General features: G+C 40.8%; 1 protein-coding gene across 2 annotated transcripts; it reads left to right on the top strand.

The window, feature by feature from the left end:
• The first annotated feature begins 752 nt into the window (after positions 1-752).
• On the top strand, positions 753-17,812 carry LOC306936042 (uncharacterized protein). Of its 2 annotated transcripts, XM_079519463.1 has the most exons (13): positions 753-1,053; positions 2,693-2,808; positions 3,457-3,490; positions 5,879-5,907; positions 7,315-7,381; positions 8,030-8,082; positions 8,581-8,613; positions 9,158-9,206; positions 10,726-10,796; positions 11,190-11,252; positions 11,851-11,913; positions 14,834-14,922; positions 16,049-17,812. In XM_079519463.1, the coding sequence occupies exons 2-13, from the start codon at positions 2,712-2,714 to the stop codon at positions 16,061-16,063; spliced, it is 663 nt and encodes a 220-aa protein (XP_079375589.1). In that variant the 5' UTR covers positions 753-1,053; positions 2,693-2,711; the 3' UTR covers positions 16,064-17,812. The 2 variants fall into 2 exon arrangements, with proteins under 2 accessions (XP_079375589.1, XP_079375588.1); XM_079519462.1 differs by lacking the exon at positions 753-1,053 and having other exon boundaries at positions 2,680-2,808.
• Positions 17,813-19,371: the final 1,559 nt, after the last annotated feature.

Below are 19,371 nucleotides of genomic sequence, written 5' to 3'. Positions count from 1 at the left end.
GCAGGGTGTGGGCATGTTGGCCTGCAGGGTGTGGGCATGTTGGTCCAAGCAGGGTGTGGGCATGTTGGTCCAAGCAGGGTGTGGGCATGTTGGTCCAAGCAGGGTGTGGGCATGTTGGTCCAAGCAGGGTGTGGGCATGTTGGTCCAAGCAGGGTGTGGGCATGTTGGCCTGTCCAAGCAGGGTGTGGGCATGTTGGTCCAAGCAGGGTGTGGGCATGTTGGTCCAAGCAGGGTGTGGGCATGTTGGCCTGCAGTGTGTTTATAGTGTTCTTGTCCAGGCAGGGTGTGGGCATGTTGGCCTGCTTTTATAGTGTTCTTGTCCAAGCAGGGTGTGGGCATGTTGGCCTGCAGTGCACATTGGCAGTGGTTTGGCAACAAACAACGAAGCACACAAGATTGAACAAGATATTCCAAACAGCAATTTTTATTTTGTTTTGCCCCTGAGAGGCATTGGTCTTGCCTGGTTAACCCATTAAAACTGGGAAACATCTGTGGGGGGGGGGGGGGGGGGGGGGGGGGGGGCTGAGAAGATTGTTGTGGCGGGAGGTGAAATGACACCCAGTTCTGTGAGAACAAGTGAGTTCAGCTGGTTGGCGGTTGCATCCTCTGCTGACAGGGAGGAGGGGTTGGGGGTATCAAGCAAACACTGCTTGTTGCACTGGCGGCCTGGGGCTCACTCAGATGCTGAGGTCGGAGACGAGAGGAAAGGTAGAGAGGCTTAGTTGAAAGGACCAAATGTTTATTTCTTTCATTCTTTCTTTTTTTGGGTTCCTTTAAACGAGCGAGGACAGAGTCATTTGACAGAGAGAGAGATCATAGACTGAGGAGACCATGATAGGTGTTTAGCTTTACAGAGAGAGAGATCATAGACTGAGGAGACCATGATAGGTGTTTAGCTTTACAGAGAGAGAGATCATAGACTGAGGAGACCATGATAGGTGTTTAGCTTTACAGTTGTTCTTGCTTTTGGGGCTGGGGACACCCTGCTCAGCCAAGGCCCCAAGCCGCCCTCGTAACGTGAGAATTCACATCAGATCAGACAGGTGAAGGTAAGTGCTTTCTCACTGTTCTAATTTCCTTGCTGTCGGGCAGAAACCTCTTATCTCCATATTTTAACCTTTTGTGTCCCCCCCCCCCCCCCCCCCTGTAAATTACACACCCTACTTGATCATACAGTGTCAGACAAAAGCTTCAAAAGTAGCAGATCCACAGGCTCGAAACACTGCGCTTTGAGCTTGTAGATCTGCTACGTTTGTTCTATTGGAACTTGAATCCTGAAAAGTAACAGTTTTGGGCATAATGAGCTAGTCTTCCACCCGACAGAGGCAATATTTAACCTGGCAAATGCCTCAAAATGAAAAACATTAACCGCCAAATGGATTTGTGCATTCCATTGGTTGACAGATACACAGATTACCTCCTTTTCTGTATTGTGGCAAAATGTTTGAGCTTTGTAACCCTTTTTGATCTCTTCTTGACACATTGATTTGCGGTCATAATTGTGTTGTTCTATATGGTAGTTTTACCAATGAGAGCTGTTTTACCACGATCAAACCGTTTTGACTGTCAGTGCCATATCACCTGCTCATGGTTTGCATCTGAGCATAATGTCAAGATGGCTGCTTGCCACTCAGGGCTGACAAGTGACAATGGCATGGCATTTGAACACTTGTGAATGCCATCGTGACCTTTTTTAGTTTATTTTCCATCATATTCGACAGTATCCATGTACGGTATAACATGAGTAACACAGTTAAAGGTGATGGAAATGGTATAGAGAAATATATTCCCAGTCTCTCGACACAGACTGTTAAAAGAGGGTGCTGTTTTCCCTTTGTTTTGCAGATGTGTTCCCAGATTGATTGAGGCAGTATGAGAGAGAGATTGAGATTTATTTAACCCCTAATATCCTATAGTTTTTTTAGTTGACTGGATTCCCAAGGGGCTCCTTTCCGGTTTTTGCTCTACACTAAATATCTTTGCCTAACTATACAAACTTACTGGCTTGTGAGTTTGTAGGCTAGATCAGCCATTCTTTGCTGAATGTTAGCTTGGGTGATATGTTATGATATGGTGATATGTTATTAGTCAAAACTTTAAACAGCACATGGTACAGTCAGACGTTGAAGGAGAATTCCAGACTAGACATTTTTTTCTTATGTTATGTCCTAGAACGAGTGGTAGGCTACAGGTGAAAAATGTCAATGCATTTGTGAGCTTGTAGATGTGCTATTTTCATAGCACAACACCTGAGCGCAACCAAACAGAAAAGTCTTTTAATTCTACTGGATCTCTTCTCCACTAGTCCCTCCCTAACATTTTAGTCTAGTTTTGATTTGTTGACGAAATTGACAATATGTCTTCGCTGTCTTAGTTTTAGTCGTAATAGCTTAGTTTTTATTCAGTGAAAAAATGACAAACATTTTTCATCATAGTTTCAGGTGACAAAATCAACAGTGTGTGGAGGCTGCAGCTGTTTAGGTGTTGGAGAAGCAGAGAGATGAACCACAGAGGAAATGAGAATGAGTTCATGGTTTCCTCCACGTGTCGCCAGCGAAAAAAAGAAAGAAAAGAAAAACGTTGCTCGCCAAAAACAGCCGATCTACAAGTTCACAACGTTATGAGCTTGTAAATGTAAATGGTCTATTGTCAGTCTATTAAATATAAGTATATGAGAACTTTGTCATTGCAGCGGCTGTGTGGATGTCACCATGGATGTGAGCACGTTGTTGGTGGTTGGAGCTGTGTTCGTCTGTGCCGTCGTCCTTACTTCTATCTGCCTCCGCTGTGGGACCAAAGGCCCACTGGGTGAGTAGACTCCATCTTACTGCTATCTGCCTCCGCTGTGGGACCAAAGGCCCACTGGGTGAATAGACTCCATCTTACTGCTAGCTGCCTCCGCTGTGGGACTAAAGGTCCACTGGGTGAATAGACTCCATCTTACTGCTATCTGCCTCCACTGTGGGACCAAAGGTCCACTGGGTGAATAGACTCCATCTTACTGCTAGCTGCCTCCGCTGTGGGACCAAAGGTCCACTGCAGGGTGAGCGACTTACATTAAGCAAGAACAAAAAACATGGCAATACATCATATACATAAAAAAGTAGTAATCATGAATCATACATAAACTAAGAACGTAACAATGGAATATCTATATAATGAAACTATGCATACATATACTATATAGTGCTATGTCTACATAAAATGCTATTAAGTTGCATAAATTGAGCCTTTGCAAACGCCTGTAAGGTTGTCGGGGCTAGGGCAAGTGCTACGGGCCATGATGGAGTCTGAAGAGGTGGGTTTTCAGACTACGGCGGAGAGAGGCAATTTAAAAATTAGGATTAGATGTTAAAATGACCCGAAACATGTTTGAAAGTGAAATATCCCTTTAAGTAAATAAGCATAATTATGTCAAATTGAATCAATACTATCTTCCTCTGTTTCCTCACACAGTCTCCATCACCCAGTCGACGGACGAGTACATACAGTAAGACATCACTTCCTTTCATCTGAAACTCAAATGAATGATAGCAATCTATATAACCAGTGGTTCTCAAAATGTTCAGGACGTGACACCCCAAAATAATTATATTTGAACTGGGGACCCCCCAAAATAATTATATTTGAACTGGGGACCCCCCAAAATAATTATATCTGAACTGGGGACCCTCCAAAATATTTTTTATTTGATCCACACCCTTACAAGCACTTGGAATTGTAGGCAGCTGAGGCATTATATTTTGAATGACTGGGTTACACAGATTAATATTGTGAAAATCCACAAGATCACAATGCCTCGCAAACGCAAGACGTTGTGAGCTATTTTCAGATCTGCTAGTTTGTTTAATTGTGATGCAGTTATGGTCTTTTTCCTTTCTTTCTTTTTTTAGGTAGGATATTATAAAGGTCTTAAAAGTACTTAAAACATTGTCACTTCACTGTCATCTGGGGACCCCCTCAAAACCACGGGTCCCAACCCGCAGGTTCAGAACCACTGATCTAAACATCCTTGCTTAGTGAAAGTGAAGTGATGCTAGACAGAAGGTAGCCTGTGAGGCAGACCATTTGGTGATGCTAGACAGAAGGTAGCCTGTGATGCAGACCATTTGGTGATGCTAGACAGAAGGTAGCCTGTGAGGCAGACCATTTGGTGATGCTAGACAGAAGGTAGCCTGTGATGCTACCTTCTGATCCCATCGGGAGCGGATCATAACTTATGTCATGTTGTAGTTATTGGTTTGTAGCATATGTTGCGTTCACACGGGGCAGATTAAACGATGCAGTCTACCATTCATTGTCAATGGAAGCCAGCGACATGACGTTGCAAAGGCGCAACGATGTAGCCATGTATAGCTGCTCCAAATCAACACACAACGCGTCTTTGCATCGTTTCATCTGCTCGTGTGAACACGCCATATAAACTAGAGGGAGGACTGCCCCGCTCCCAGCTATTCATTTCAATGGAAGTTGCTCTGGGGTGTTTGAACACCACTCTGAGGGCCTGGTTTGTAGTCATTAGGCCTGAACCACCAAACCCACTCTGAGGGCCTGGTTTGTAGTCATTAGGCCTGAACCACCAAACCCACTCTGAGGGCCTGGTTTGTAGTCATTAGGCCTGAACCACCAAACCCACTCTGAGGGCCTGGTTTGTAGTCATTAGGCCTGAACCACCAAACCCACTCTGAGGGCCTGGTTTGTAGTCATTAGGCCTGAACCACCAAACCCACTCTGAGGGCCTGGTTTGTAGTCATTAGGCCTGAACCACCAAACTCACTCTGAGGGCCTGGTTTGTAGTCATTGATTGATTGATTGATTGAAATATTTTTAACAGTTTGCAGAATTACAGTACATTTCAAGCACAAACTCAATACAAAGGCTGTTAACTGTGAGTGGACAACCCAATTAAGCATTACACTTGTTTACAAGAGGGTCCACCATGTTCAATTCATCAAAACATTTAGAGACGTACAAATAGACACTTCTATATAGACAAAGAACAGAACAGGAATTCATCATAATGGAGGTAAAAAGGGAAAATAAACGTATACAGTTGGTAGGGTGTTCCACATTTTGGTGGCATAGGAGCGAAAATAATTTAGTCCCTTGTTTAGGCCTGAACCACCAAACTGGAATCAGAATTACCCAAAATAATCCACAATTACCCCACAATCAAGGGCATCATAATTCATATTCATGTGGCGTATGAATCCAACACGTTTCTTCAAGCACTTCTTAATGGATTAGTTTGTTTAGTATATCCATCTTTTATTCCAACTCGTAGCGACAGGCGAGACTGAAAACAAACAGGCATTACCTTATTGACCGTCAGTGTTTCATATCAATGTTAAGTTTAAAGCGGCACTATATCACTTTTCATCTATTTATAACATGTATTTTTATAATATAAAATACGACACGCTGTCAGGCTGGAATTGCAGCCTATAGGGTGCCCCAACCACCATATCCTTTTGGACCAAGTGTTTGACTGAAATGAAATGAAATGAAATGAAATGATTACTATATTTACCCAGGGTATCTGGGCTAAGCTCAAGAACTTGTTTCCAGCCAGGCCCTGCTCATAGAACACATTTCATCGTAGTGGTTCAATGCCTTGTTCAAGGGCACTTCAGCGGTGGTAATTTTAACGTGTCGGACAGCTGATTCGAACTGGCGACCTTCCGGTATCAAGACCGCTCCGCTATCCGTTCGGCCACCGCTGCCACTGTACTCTGTACTGTTTACATTTCTACCAATAAAGTAATCAATCAATCAATCAATCAATCAAACAAACAAAAGTAATCCGTATCAGCCCTGTAAATAGGCTACATCTGTACACATGTTAACAATCATATTGTCACTTCTCCTCTCCATGCAGGTCACCCAACTTCAGGGTCGTCCATCAATGTGAGTATAAAGCAGAGGTCATCAACAGGGGGTCCGGGATCCCTAGGGGGTCCTCAGAGTAACTGCAGGGGGTCCACCAAATCTTTGTGTGGTGGGGAACATTCATTATACAATGACATTAAGAACTCTCTGAAATTAGCAGATCTACAAGCTCACAATGTCTCGTGCTGCGAGGCATTCTGAGCTTGTAGATCTGCTATTTTTGGAGAGTTGGTGTAGTAGAGAGGAAAAGAGCAGACCAAGTACAGAGCCAGCGGTCAAGTTGACTAAATAGCGAGGGTCTGAACAAATCTTGGACAGGGACAAGACCAAGTCTTTGCCACAGACACATTTGTCCGTGTACCGACATATTGATGACCCCGCCTGTCATAGCCGGGGGGTGGGCAACTCTGATGGAGAGAGAAGGCCACTATATATTATACTCTGATGGAGAGAGAGGGCCACTATATATTATACTCTGATGGAGAGAGAGGGCCACTATATATACAAAAATAGCTACAAGCTCAAAACGTGTCACAGTATGTGATGTTTTCAGCTTGTGGATCTGCTTTTTTTCCCTATTTTTGAATTGGAATCCTGAAAAGTATATATATTTTTTTAATTTCAAATGCTGTATGTTAACTTTACACTTAAAATACAAATACAGTACATTGGACTTTTTATTATTATAATAATTTTTATCCCACATTTTTTGCAACCCATTTTTTCACCCAGTGTCAATTATCTAATGTAATCCTGGGCGCTTCTGCCAACCTGGGTGGGCAGCGGACTGACTTCATGCTTCCTTCTATGCATGAGGAGTCCAAGCTGCTTCTTTTCACCTGACAGGGGGGAGTGTCCCCGGCCAGACGTAGCACGTGGAAGGAACACGTTATTCCGACCAGTTCCTTTCCCCTCCATCAGGCGCCCCGGCTGGCCAGGGGAGGTAGCTTAGAGACCAGGATTACTGCATGTTTTTTGTGAGGGTACCTAGTACCTACCCTAGGGGACACGGGGAGAACATGCAAACTCCACACAGAAAGGCCCTTTCGCCAACCCCTCCTCGGGTATGGGCACTGATGGTGCAGAGGAGAGAACACAACCCCAGCGCCCACAGCGAGTCTATGGACTTTTAATGTTTGTTTTGAGCCTAATTATAAATTCCCATCCCCAGCCAAGTCTATGGACTTTAATGCTTGTTTGGGGTAAATTATTATGTAATTTTATGCCAGCCAAGTCGATCGACTTTAATGTTTGTAATGTCATTAAATGACAAAGTAAGATTGTCCTCTCGCTGATATAAATGAATACATCTTGTAATACATGTATTATTTTTATTAGAATTAGAATTAGAATATCAACAAGCCCCCACAAATCTGGGCCTCACTTCACACAAGTGTGATTTTTTATTTGATTTCAATTCAACAGATCCACACTCCGTCGACCCGGTCCATTCATCCATCCATCATCCATCCTCCTCCCTTCACCCCACCCTGTGAGATACACATGCACGCACGCACGCCACACGCACGCGCACACAGCAATATTACACAAGAGGGTGTGCTTTACCGTCATTAATGCACGCCTGCGATGCTGCTCCGAAAGGCAGCGCAGAAGTGCATTAATGATAGTAAAGCACACCCTTGAGTGTAATATTGCTATTATACAACAGTTACCCTTAAAACTAGATATATATTCGTTAAAACTGAAAAGTCGGTCTGCAATACCTCGGTACCTCCCTTGCTGTTTATAATATTTTAATTCAGGGGTCTTCAAGAGGGGGTCCGTAACCGCTAGGGGGTCCTCAGAGTTACAGGGTGGGTTGCCAAGTCTTTGTGTGATAGGACTTTATTTTTGTATTTTGTATTAACAACTTGCATCACTGTTCTGAGGAGAACTTTGGACAAAAAATAGAAGATCTGCAAGCTGGTATATCTGCTACAAGCTTGCAGATCGGCTATTTTCGGCAAAGAGATTTGGTGTAGAGGGAAAATAAGAGCAGGCAGAGTGAAATTTCAAGTTTACGTCAGTATTGTCAATTAAATGTCAGTGAATCCAACACTGATGATGACAGGTGACAGCACTGTCAAACGAGTCTGTGATATATGAAATGTAACTTAATGTCTAAATGTTTCTCCCTCAGTTCTCACTCATTAGACATACCAACACGCCATGCCTCTTTTCTTACAGAAAATGGTAAGTATATTTTCAACAACTTGTATTTCTTCTTGTGCTAGTCTTTTCAGTAACTTGTATGTACATTTCTTCTTCTCCTAGTCTCCTTTTCAATAACTTGTAGTTTTTGTAAGAGTAAAACTTATATTGATTTGGTGTCCGTCAGACATGCAGCAGCAGATAAAATATAATAAAAAAATTATCGTAAAAATGATTTATAGAAACAAAGAGAGCAACTGGAGAATACAATAGATTCAAGAGAATCATCAAATTTAAGCATCATTTATACTTTTTCAGATGATCACATTCTACAGCTACAGTAGCCTGGCCTAGCCAGCGTTAGCTATATTCAATAATAGTAGCTTGCAGCGTGTCACTTTCTGCCGAGCTGTGAGCTTTAATACATCTGCTATTTTATTTTATGTTGAAAGTGAAAATCGGCCTCAGGTCTTAATGGGTTAAAATATAATCAAAAAATATGATTAATAATAATATGAGCCTTTTCTCTTCCATATACAGGAAGCAATCCCAGTTATGAGAATCAGCCAGACGGTAACGTAAACCAAACATTTACTGTACTGTACATCAGTGGTTCTCAAAGTGGGGCCCGGGGACACCCAGGTGTCCTTGATGACGTTCCAGGGGGTCCCCATCAAAATGTATATAGTTAAGAACCAAATGGGCTGTTCTGTAAGAGCCCTTTACCACCAGGGTTGAACCGGCCCGGTTCTTCTTCCATGAGCCAGTGTCCCGAAATTGGAACGTTAATGAATTGAGTGGGCAAAACCATACCTTACATTTTTTTATAGGGTCAATATAAGTCAAGTAATATATGCAAGGAGTGTTTTTCGTGCAAAACGAATGCTTGGAATGGGTTCAGAATCATGAAAGATCCTAGTTTGACACGTCACATGCTACTTAAAGCATAATGAAAATGTGAAAATGATGCATTATTAATGGTTAATGGTAGCCCAACTTTCAACCCCTGAATTTACCATGATCCACTAATTATTTCACTGACAATTTTTAATATGTTATTTGGATGACCCTAAGGATCCAGAGCGATTTACAGACTTGATTATGTGTTGTCTTACAGGAGCTGACTATGTGAACACAGACGACAGCGACGTAGAAGCTGGATACGTGTACGTAGTGACATTGATTTGAATTGAGTTGTACTGCTGCATGTATAGTAGTTACAGTGTGTACTACATGCTGTAGTACACAGCATGTGTTGATTTCATCCATTGAAACTATGACGAAAAATGTTCGTCGAATACCTTTTTTCACAGAGGAAAACCAAAAAAACACAAAGTAACAACTTAGCTACGATGACTAAAACTAAGACTAAATATACTGACAATTTCACCAACAAATACAAACTAGACTAAAATGTTAGGTGACATTCACACCAGAAAGCTTTACTGCGATTAAAACGAATCCTGCTGCACATTGTCAGAAACTGCACTTCGTTTGGCAGGTGTGAAGGCTCATTCGAATCCTAATGCGCATCAAAGATTACATTCTATACTTCGACCAAAAACGGGGGTTTCGCTTCGCTTCCAATCGCACTTGATTTCGTTTCGGTGCAGGTGGGAATGCAATCCGCAGCAAATAAAGGAAATGAAGCAAACAATGTGGCGGGTGAGGAGCTGAACACAGTTGGAGACATGTTTGCGTGCCGTAAACATGTCACTGTGTGGGGACTGGGGAGTAGGGACTTTCATCTCGATAAACGTGTAAACATTTTGCGCTGCTGTCTGTTATATCAGTGCGCTCAGCGCTGTGCCTCCATGCCCAAAAGAACAGTGCGTGGCTGCGTGCGTATAGTGTGTGTGTGAGAGAAAGAGAGAGAGGGGGGGGGGGGGGGGCTCCAGTCCCAGACGGCACGACACATGCACGTTATGAGTATAATTTTATCACCATAGATTTCACTGTGTAGGCTAGTTTATGAATGGAACACATTGTCTTGATAAAGGCTCCCCTCCCTGCTGCGTTTCCAATTGCTGCGGATGACAGTGTGAAGGCAAATTAAATATGCAAGAATCCCAACTTCTCCGCCCATTCGCATCAAGTCTACCGAAGTATTAGGTGGGAATGTGACCTTAGAGAGGGACTACTGGAGAAGAGATCCAGTAGAACTAAAAATCAGCCATTACGACGCCATCAAGGCCTGCCAAAATACATTTTGACTAGATTAACACTAAAACATTTCAGATGACTAAAATGTGGCTAAAACTAAACATAATTTTATTCAAAAGACTATGACTAAAACTAAATCAAAATTTGCTGTCCAAATCAACACTGGTAGGCATACACAGTAAATACAGCATTCATTTATTCATTTGTAACTCTGCGAGTGTACAATTGTACCTCTATGGGTACACTAAACAACATACAGTTAACAGTGTGTGTCTGTGCCTGTAGATGTGTACACAGCAGAATCCTGAGTTTGAGGTTTGCTGTGTGAAGCTTAATTTTAGCATTGCATGACAGTGTTACTAGTAAATAAATAAATAACTTTCACTCACGATGGGATGCTGGGATGCATCATGACACGTGTGTGTGTGTGTGTGTGTGTGTGTGTGTGTGTGTGTGTGTGTGTGTGTGTGCGTGTGCGCGTGTGCGCGCGCGCGTGTGTGTGTGTGTGCGCGCGCTTTGCAGGAAAGTGTTGCCTGATAAACCAGCTGAAATCCATCAGTCCCGTTCCAGTCTGGCCTCCACACACAGTTCAGGTACACTATAAAACCATCTGTGTTAAAGCCTCACTATGTCACCTTTTTAATGAATACAATTAGATTGTGTCCAATCTGTATGGTTGAGTAATTTACACTATCTGTAGGTAGATTATGTTAATACAATAACTTTACAATTGGGGTGGTAGTACTTTGTCTCCCTGCTCTTCTATTGAAACATTTAGATTGTGTCAAAGGTCATGTCTCACCTAGACACAGGATCTGACACAAATTTTGACCTGATGGTCAAGATCGAATGTATCCCCTAAGCAAGCACGGCAGGCTCTATTAGCTCAATGGTAAAACTGTCAGCACTTGCACAGGAAACCGGGTTCAAGAGGAAAGTTGCATAGTGCATTCAATCAATGAAGACATGCTGTTGTTTCTCCACAGTGGATGTAGAGCCTGCCTACGTCAATGTCAATCCAAACGAGAATGGGCCCACATGTGACTCAGGTAAGTCAGCTGTGAAGTTTACTTGACCCACAAGGGGTCAAACCCATTTGATATGATTTGTTACCCACTTATAGCCTACTGTATGTTGGTCTGTTTACTGAGAAAACAATGTTGCACATTAAGCTAATCATCTGGGGACCACTGTCCTAAACTACAGTTTAGCCAAATGGCTAAAATAAATAATTAATTGCAATTCAAATAATTAATCGCAATTAAATGAGTTAACTCGGACAGCCCTAATAAAAATGAAATAAAAACCATGTTATGATGACTATAAACTATGACTAAATATATTGACAATTCCGTCAACAAATAAAAACTAGATTAAAATGTTAGGAATTATCTGGAGAAGAGATCCAGTAGAACTAAAAGACAAGTAATTTTATGCTTGGTTGCATGCTGAAAATAGCAGATCACAGCAGAACACAGCAGTCACAGCGCAACTAAATCAGCTGTAGATTTAGTCAACAAAAGTCCTATGATATTTAGTCAACTAAAACTAGACACATTTCCGTTGACTAAAATGTGACTAAAGCTAAATGAAAATGTGTTCAAAAACTTATGTTGCTAAAACTAATGTCAAAAATCAACACTACAGGTGACTATTTGAATGTGGACCCCCTGAACCCCCAGAAACCCCCGGACCCCCGGAAGAGTTCAGGTGAGTTGGGAACTCACTCATTCACCACATGAGCCAGTGTTAATCAAAGTTATTTTGTTTTGAATTCCAAAGGAACCCCACTGGGCCCCCGTAACTCTGATAGCATACAAATGGAACCAAATGGGCCCTTATGGGGCTTTGTGGTCCAATGTACAATGTAATTGATCATTAAGAAGACACAATACAATATCAGTAAAAGCTCAGTAGCAGCAAAAGTTATATTTACAGAAGAAGGAGGGATGGGGGCGTGTTCAAAGGTGTTCCGCTATAACCCCGGTGGTATTTTAAGGTCATCCACTCTTTTAGGTTTGTTTTGAGATTGTGTCAACAGTAGTCAACACCCCTACTAGTAGAGATGTTAGTAGTTAGTAGTAGCAGTTAGTTTCAACACTGTTTATTAGGGAGTCAACATCCCTACTAGTAGAGATGTTAGTAGTTAGTAGTAGCAGTTAGTTACAACACTGTTTATTAGGGAGTCAACATCCCTACTAGTATGTTAGTAGTTAGTTACAACACTGTTTATTAGGGAGTCAACACCCCTACTAGTAGAGATGTTAGTAGTTAGTTATAACACTGTTTATTAGGGAGTCAACACCCCTACTAGTAGAGATGTTATTAGTTAGTTACAACACTGTTTATTAGGGAGTCAACATCCCTACTAGTATGTTAGTAGTTAGTTACAACACTGTTTATTAGGGAGTCAACACCCCTACTAGTAGAGATGTTAGTAGTTAGTTATAACACTGTTTATTAGGGAGTCAACACCCCTACTAGTATGTTAGTAGTTAGTTACAACACTGTTTATTAGGGAGTCAACATCCCTACTAGTAGAGATGTTAGTAGTTAGTTACAACACTGTTTATTAGGGAGTCAACATCCCTACTAGTAGAGATGTTAGTAGTTAGTTACAACACTGTTTATTAGGGAGTCAACACCCCTACTAGTATGTTAGTAGTTAGTTACAACACTGTTTAGTAGAGAGTCAACATCCCTACTAGGAGTCAACATCGCTACTAGTACCTAGAGATGTTAATAGTTAGTTACAACACTGTTTATTAGGGAGTCACATCCCTACTAGGAGTCAACATCGCTACTAGTAGAGATTTTAGTAGTTAGTTACAACACTGTTTATTAGGGAGTCAACATCCCTACTAGTAGAGATGTTAGTAGTTAGTTACAACACTGTTTATTAGGGAGTCAACACCCCTACTAGTATGTTAGTAGTTAGTTACAACACTGTTTATTAGGGAGTCAACATCCCTACTAGTAGAGATGTTAGTAGTTAGTTACAACACTGTTTATTAGGGAGTCAACATCCCTACTAGTAGAGATGTTAGTAGTTAGTTATAACACTGTTTATTAGGGAGTCAACACCCCTACTAGTATGTTAGTAGTTAGTTACAACACTGTTTATTAGGGAGTCAACATCCCTACTAGTAGAGATGTTAGTAGTTAGTTACAACACTGTTTATTAGGGAGTCAACATCCCTACTAGTATGTTAGTAGTTAGTTACAACACTGTTTAGTAGAGAGTCAACATCCCTACTAGGAGTCAACATAGCTACTAGTAGAGATGTTAGTAGTTAGTTACAACACTGTTTATTAGGGAGTCACATCCCTACTAGGAGTCAACATCCCTACTAGGAGTCAACATCCCTACTAGAGATGTTAGTAGTTTCCCAAACACTGGGTCAGGACCCATTTGTGGATCACGGACACATCTTTATGGGTCCCTTTATTTATTTATTTTGATTTTAATTATTATTTCAAAACATTTTCAAATAACATTGTAAAAAAACTTTGTTTCGGTACTTTCATGAGGAAATATAATTAAAATCTGAGAATTGAGAATTAAATTAGAAAACAAATATAAAAGAAATCTAGTTAAAATTGCTGATCTACACACTCACAACGCGCCGCATTGTGACCTTGTAGATCGGCTATTTTCGGGTGTCAGATGTCTCTTTGGGCCATGGGCTAAATCGTTTGGGAACCACTGAATTAATTACAAGACTTGAATTCATGGTGATGTATGTGCCTTTGTCTTATTCCTAAGCTAATCATTTGCTACTGCTAATGCTAACGGAGACTCTGGCCGTCATCAAATTATAGCCTGGAAACCAGACTGTCATTGCTAAGAAAAAAAAAAGTTGCCCTCGGCAGATTCGGCACCGCTCAGTTGTGATTGGATTTCACTCCCTCCGAAGTAGTGCATGACGGACAAATCAGGGTCCAGTAGCCTATGCAAATATGGGGCGTTATCACCAGAGGCATTTTTCTTGTATTTGCCTTGGAATGGTTCCACACCAAGATGAACTTTAACACATTAACACACTTCTGGGGGTCCCTGAAACAACTTTGGGGGTCCTGGCGGCCAAATACACATCTCTGCTGTCGGGAAGAAACCACGTGACTCCACGTGACTACAAGTTCATTTTTCAGGAAATGGAAAAATATAAAGTTTTCAGCAAATTAAGAAAACCTTATATTTTGAAAGCAAAGTAATACTGCCTCATCAAAGTTGGTGTTGTGACTTTATATTATTGTCAATTACTTGCATGAGACGGGGAGAGGTGGTGGAGTTAGTTGCTTTAGCAGACATGGGTTCCAATGGAGTTAAGAGGTTTTGTCCAAAGCGTTTTTTACTACTTTCCATTGGTTCAATATTTTATAACACACAGATGTAAAGGGTGTTCAATAGCACTGATTTATGAAAAAAAATTATAATAATAAAAAACCTCAGAAATGGAGTTAGGAGGTTTCCTCCCGACGGCAACGATATAATATTTGGGGTCCTTGACATGAAAACGTTTGAGCAGCACTGATATAGAAACATGATTTAGAAGACATTTTGTGGAATCTGGTCTCAGGTCTCAATGGATTAACGCATCCCTATTCCATTTCCAAACCTCTGTTCCAGGTGGGAAGGCTGATTACGTTAACGATAGCAGCGATGATGATGATGAAGAAGATTATGATGATAGTTTTGCCTATGTCAATCAACCAGCGGTACGTTCAAACACAAGTCTAGTGGTGGAAAAAGCTTTTGGCATCAAAATGTACTTAAAGTAGCAACGATTGAATATTAAATGAGACGTAGCTTGTGGAGTTAGTTCAGTCAGACATACTCAAGGGGGTTCATGCCATGCTCAAGGCACATACTATACTCAAGGGGTTAACATGCTGCATTACTATGTGGGTGTGTAAGTGCGTGCAAGTCCCACACGTCATTCGCTGATGGGCAGTCAGCTGACCAATTGGGCGGGCTACTTAAGCTCACTAGACTGCATGCTCTTCCTGCCTTCCTCTGCATATGGTTCCTGGTTGTTGTGTGATGTGATGTTTGCTCCCACCACCACCCCAGCACCACCGGTGGGCTCTGTTATTTATGTTCCCCATGGGGGTTTTATTGTATATCTATCTCCCTGCTTTTAATGTTTTATGATGGTGCTTAATCATGCCGAGCAGGGAGAAAATGCAGCAGAGCCGAACGGCAAGTCAAATATCATATGCACACTTGTATTCTCATTCTATAATAAATATTGGTTAAATCTATTCGTGAGTTGTCTGACTGAATTGTGATTAATCGCAAACAAGTCGCAGAATGTCCCATTTCATATTGGAAATTTGAAAGTAAAGTCAAAACTTTTACCTAAGTACAGTACTTAAGTAAATGTATACTTACTCTATATATGTATACTGTATGAATGATGATACTGTATGAAAGATACGGAGATGTGAAAAATAAAGAGGAAAAATTGGAAAACTATTTTTGAATCATTTTAAAATAAAGTGGGGTCACACAAGTTAACTTCCTCTCTGTTGCTACGATGAGGCCAGCGATTCATTAGCCTGTCCCTGATCAACAACATGACTTGTGTCTATAGTAACTGTTTACTCATAGATACACAAATGTGGCCAATTTGATTGAGGGACTGCCATTGGATTTGTTTGAATTTTCGTCATATGAAAGCAGGGAATCAAATTGACATATTGGTTGTTCAGTTTGACCCACCAGTTTTGGAGATATGGCAGTAATGTCTTGCAGAAAACAGCGAGTTGAGAAAACATGCTTGAAAGGTTCACTTTTGTGGTCTCTCTGACACATATATATCTCATTATGTTTTGTTTACAGATGATTGACAGGTAGCCAGCCTGTTGCACGATGGGATACAGACTGACCGTTTGGACTGATGGACATTATATGGAGAGGATAACAGGATCGGTGGGCACTAGGGACATCTGGGCACCTTCATGGAAAGTTGGCTCGGAGCTTGGAGCTTGTAAATCTGCTATTTTCACTAGTTTGGAAGTTAGAATTGGTTTTATAGGAAGGGGGCAGGGCAGCTAAAATGAATAGCAAATCTAAATACTGAATCAAGCAACTTAACAACTGTCTGTGTGTTCACAAAAGCCTGAGACGATAAAATGACCCAAAATGTGTTTGAAAGTGAAATATCCCTTTAAGTCTATGGGATGGGTTCCTACTTCCTATGGATTCCCAAACTTGCACGTTTGGTGTGCATTCGTCACGTGTCCCGCGACCCCATGTGGGGTCCCAACCCCACCTTTGGGAACCCCTGGTCTATGGGTCCACCAAACCCTAGTGTAGGCTCACAACGCTTTGTGGTGGGAGCTTGTACATATAGGGCCCAGTGGTTTTCAAACCACCAGTGGTCCTTGAGAGGGTTCCCTGTGGTCCCCAGCTAAATGATGGAAAGTTGGTACCAAATGAACCCTTTACTTTTGAGAGTGTAAAATGAAACCAAACGAAACCCTTACGGGTCTTTTTGGTTTAATTTTTCGCTCTCAAGAGTTACATTATTGTTAAACATCTGCATTACTTAATTTACAAGAAGTCTACACAATTAGAGAATGTGAAATAATTGTTATTTTGATCTTTTTCCTGTTATATCTCCTATAGTACAGCATCAATTTTGGGTCTGAGAGGCTAAATCTCATCAAATGGTACGGTCCGTGGCTCAAATGGTGAATAAATAATGGGCCTTGATACAAAAAGCGTTGAAAACCACTAGTTATTGTTGATGTATGAGTCATGGCATGCCAGACACGCTGTATCGTATGATAGAGAGGTTTCTGTGGGGAACAGTGTGCTTGTCTATGCTCTGACCTGAGTGAGACAATGGACAATATACATCAGTGGTGGAAAACGTACTCTCATTGTCTTTACTTAAGTGAAAGTATCAATACTGCAATGTAGAAACACTCCACAAATCTTTGAATAGCTCTGTAGTTCACTTCACTTCACATTCAAATATAATCAAAATCAAAGTAACTAGTAACTGTAGACCTTGGGATACTACTAGTACTATAGTAGGTCTATAGTATGTTCTTTTTCATGATTTTCTAAATTTGTATTACTTACTGCTAGTATACTACTAGTATAGGCCTACTACTAGTATACCTTAGTATACTAGTAGTATACTATAGTATGTTGAAAAACAACAGTATGTTGTCAAAAATATGTATTATTACTTTTTTTTGGGAAAACCATGACAGACAACATAGTATGACGTCCACAAGCATTCCCTTCCTACACCTAAAGAAAGAAAAAACAGGTGTGCTTCCTCTGGAAACTGCCCTTTGTTTAAGGCAGTGGTGGTGCTCAGCCTTGAAAATAACCTGAGGGCCTGATGAATCAAACCTCCACTTGCTTCTACCACATAATCTAACCTTATTCTGTATACTCATCATGCAACACACAGACAGGTATACACTTAAAGTTACGCATGCACACTCAGACTCATGCACAGACTCACGCACCCACACATTCAACTGCACACAAGTGTATTTGTTGTTGTATCTGTTTGTCATACCTTATGTTTGATTACTTTGTCTAACTTACTATTTGTTTATTATTGTATGGGTTTCTTTTCTCACCTGCGCTTATTTTTTTCTCTTTTCATAAAGTTACCTTTTTGTACTTGTTTATTGTGCGAATAAAATAAAAAATAAAACAAGCATGATTTTCATCTTTATTATAGTCAAACCATGAAAAATGACATAGTAGTGTATGTCGATGTTACAGATAAGAGTATAGAGTATACTGTATAGGGATGGGTGTTTGTTGACTGTGTTGTAAGTGCTCTCCAGTCCAGAACAAGCTCCACCATTGGCTCCCGACGTCTCATCCTGCATGATCCAACCACTATAAAGACACCCTGGATTATTCAGTCATTGCCGCTGTCATCTTTTGTTTAACTCTAGAGAAGAGACAGTGTGCCCAACGGAGCAATGTGTTCTAGTGTGCCTTAACCTGTCTTGAGAAGGTATTCTATTTTGTTAATTTCTACATACATGCAGTAACTTAAAGTGCTATGATTCAGGGCAGGTAGAATGCAGGGCTTGACATTAACTTTTCGAGTTAAGTAAATTTCCCATTTACTTGTCCAGGCACAGAAGTCACACAAATACAGTTAAATCAGGTAACTCTTGGTTTTAGTGAATACATGTTTGATTATTAGAATATTCTCAGTTTGCAAGTTAATAGCCCTAGAATGTCTGTGATCTTACATAGATTTAATGTATTAAAAATACACAGGCATAGATCGGTCCTATCCTATAGGTCCTATCCGCGCATGGTTAGCACTATGAAACATTAGATAGGTCCTATCCGCGCATGGTTAGCACTATGAAACATTTCAAAGATTCCTGCCATTGACCCCCATTCTGAATTTCTCAAATTTGAAAGCACTATATTTCTAAAACTATGAAGCATTTCAAAGATTCCTTTCCAGGCAAACATATCCATCGTAAGATGAACCTAAATAGGTTTGAATGGGGTTTCTAGGTGTAAGTATGTAGGACTAGTAGCATGCCAAAGTTTGTGCTATTGCCATTGAGAATGCATTGGGCGTTTAAGTTAAATAACTCAGAAACTACAAAACATTTCAAAATAAAAAGTTCCAGCATGTGTGTCCACAGTAAGCTGAATTATAAAAAGTCTGAATGGAGTTTCTAGGTGAAAGTGATTTTTTGATGTGCCAAAACCTGCCATTGACCCCCATTCTGAATTTCTCAAATTTGAAAGCACTATATTTCTAAAACTATGAAACATTTAAAAGATTCCTTTTCAGGCAAACATGTCCACCATAAGATGAACCCAAATAGGTTTGAATGGGGTTTATAGGTGTAAGTATGTAGGACTAGTAGCATGCCAAAGTTTGTGCTATTGCCATTGAGAATGCATTGGGCATTTAAGTTAAATAACTCAGAAATTACAAAACATTTCAAAGTAAAAAGTTCCAGCATGTGTCCACAGTAAGCTGAATTATAAAAACTGTGAATGGAGTTTCTAGGTGAAAGTGATTTTTTGATGTGCCAAAACCTGCCATTGACCCCCATTCTGAATTTCTCAAATTTGAAAGCACTATATTTCTAAAACTATGAAACATTTCAAAGACTCCTTTTCAGGCAAACATGTCCACCATCAGATGA

This window comes from Electrona antarctica (genome assembly GCF_951216825.1).
Source record: "Electrona antarctica genome assembly, chromosome: 14".
Taxonomy (NCBI): domain Eukaryota; kingdom Metazoa; phylum Chordata; class Actinopteri; order Myctophiformes; family Myctophidae; genus Electrona; species Electrona antarctica.
This window is presented reverse-complemented; position numbering and strand designations above follow the sequence as displayed.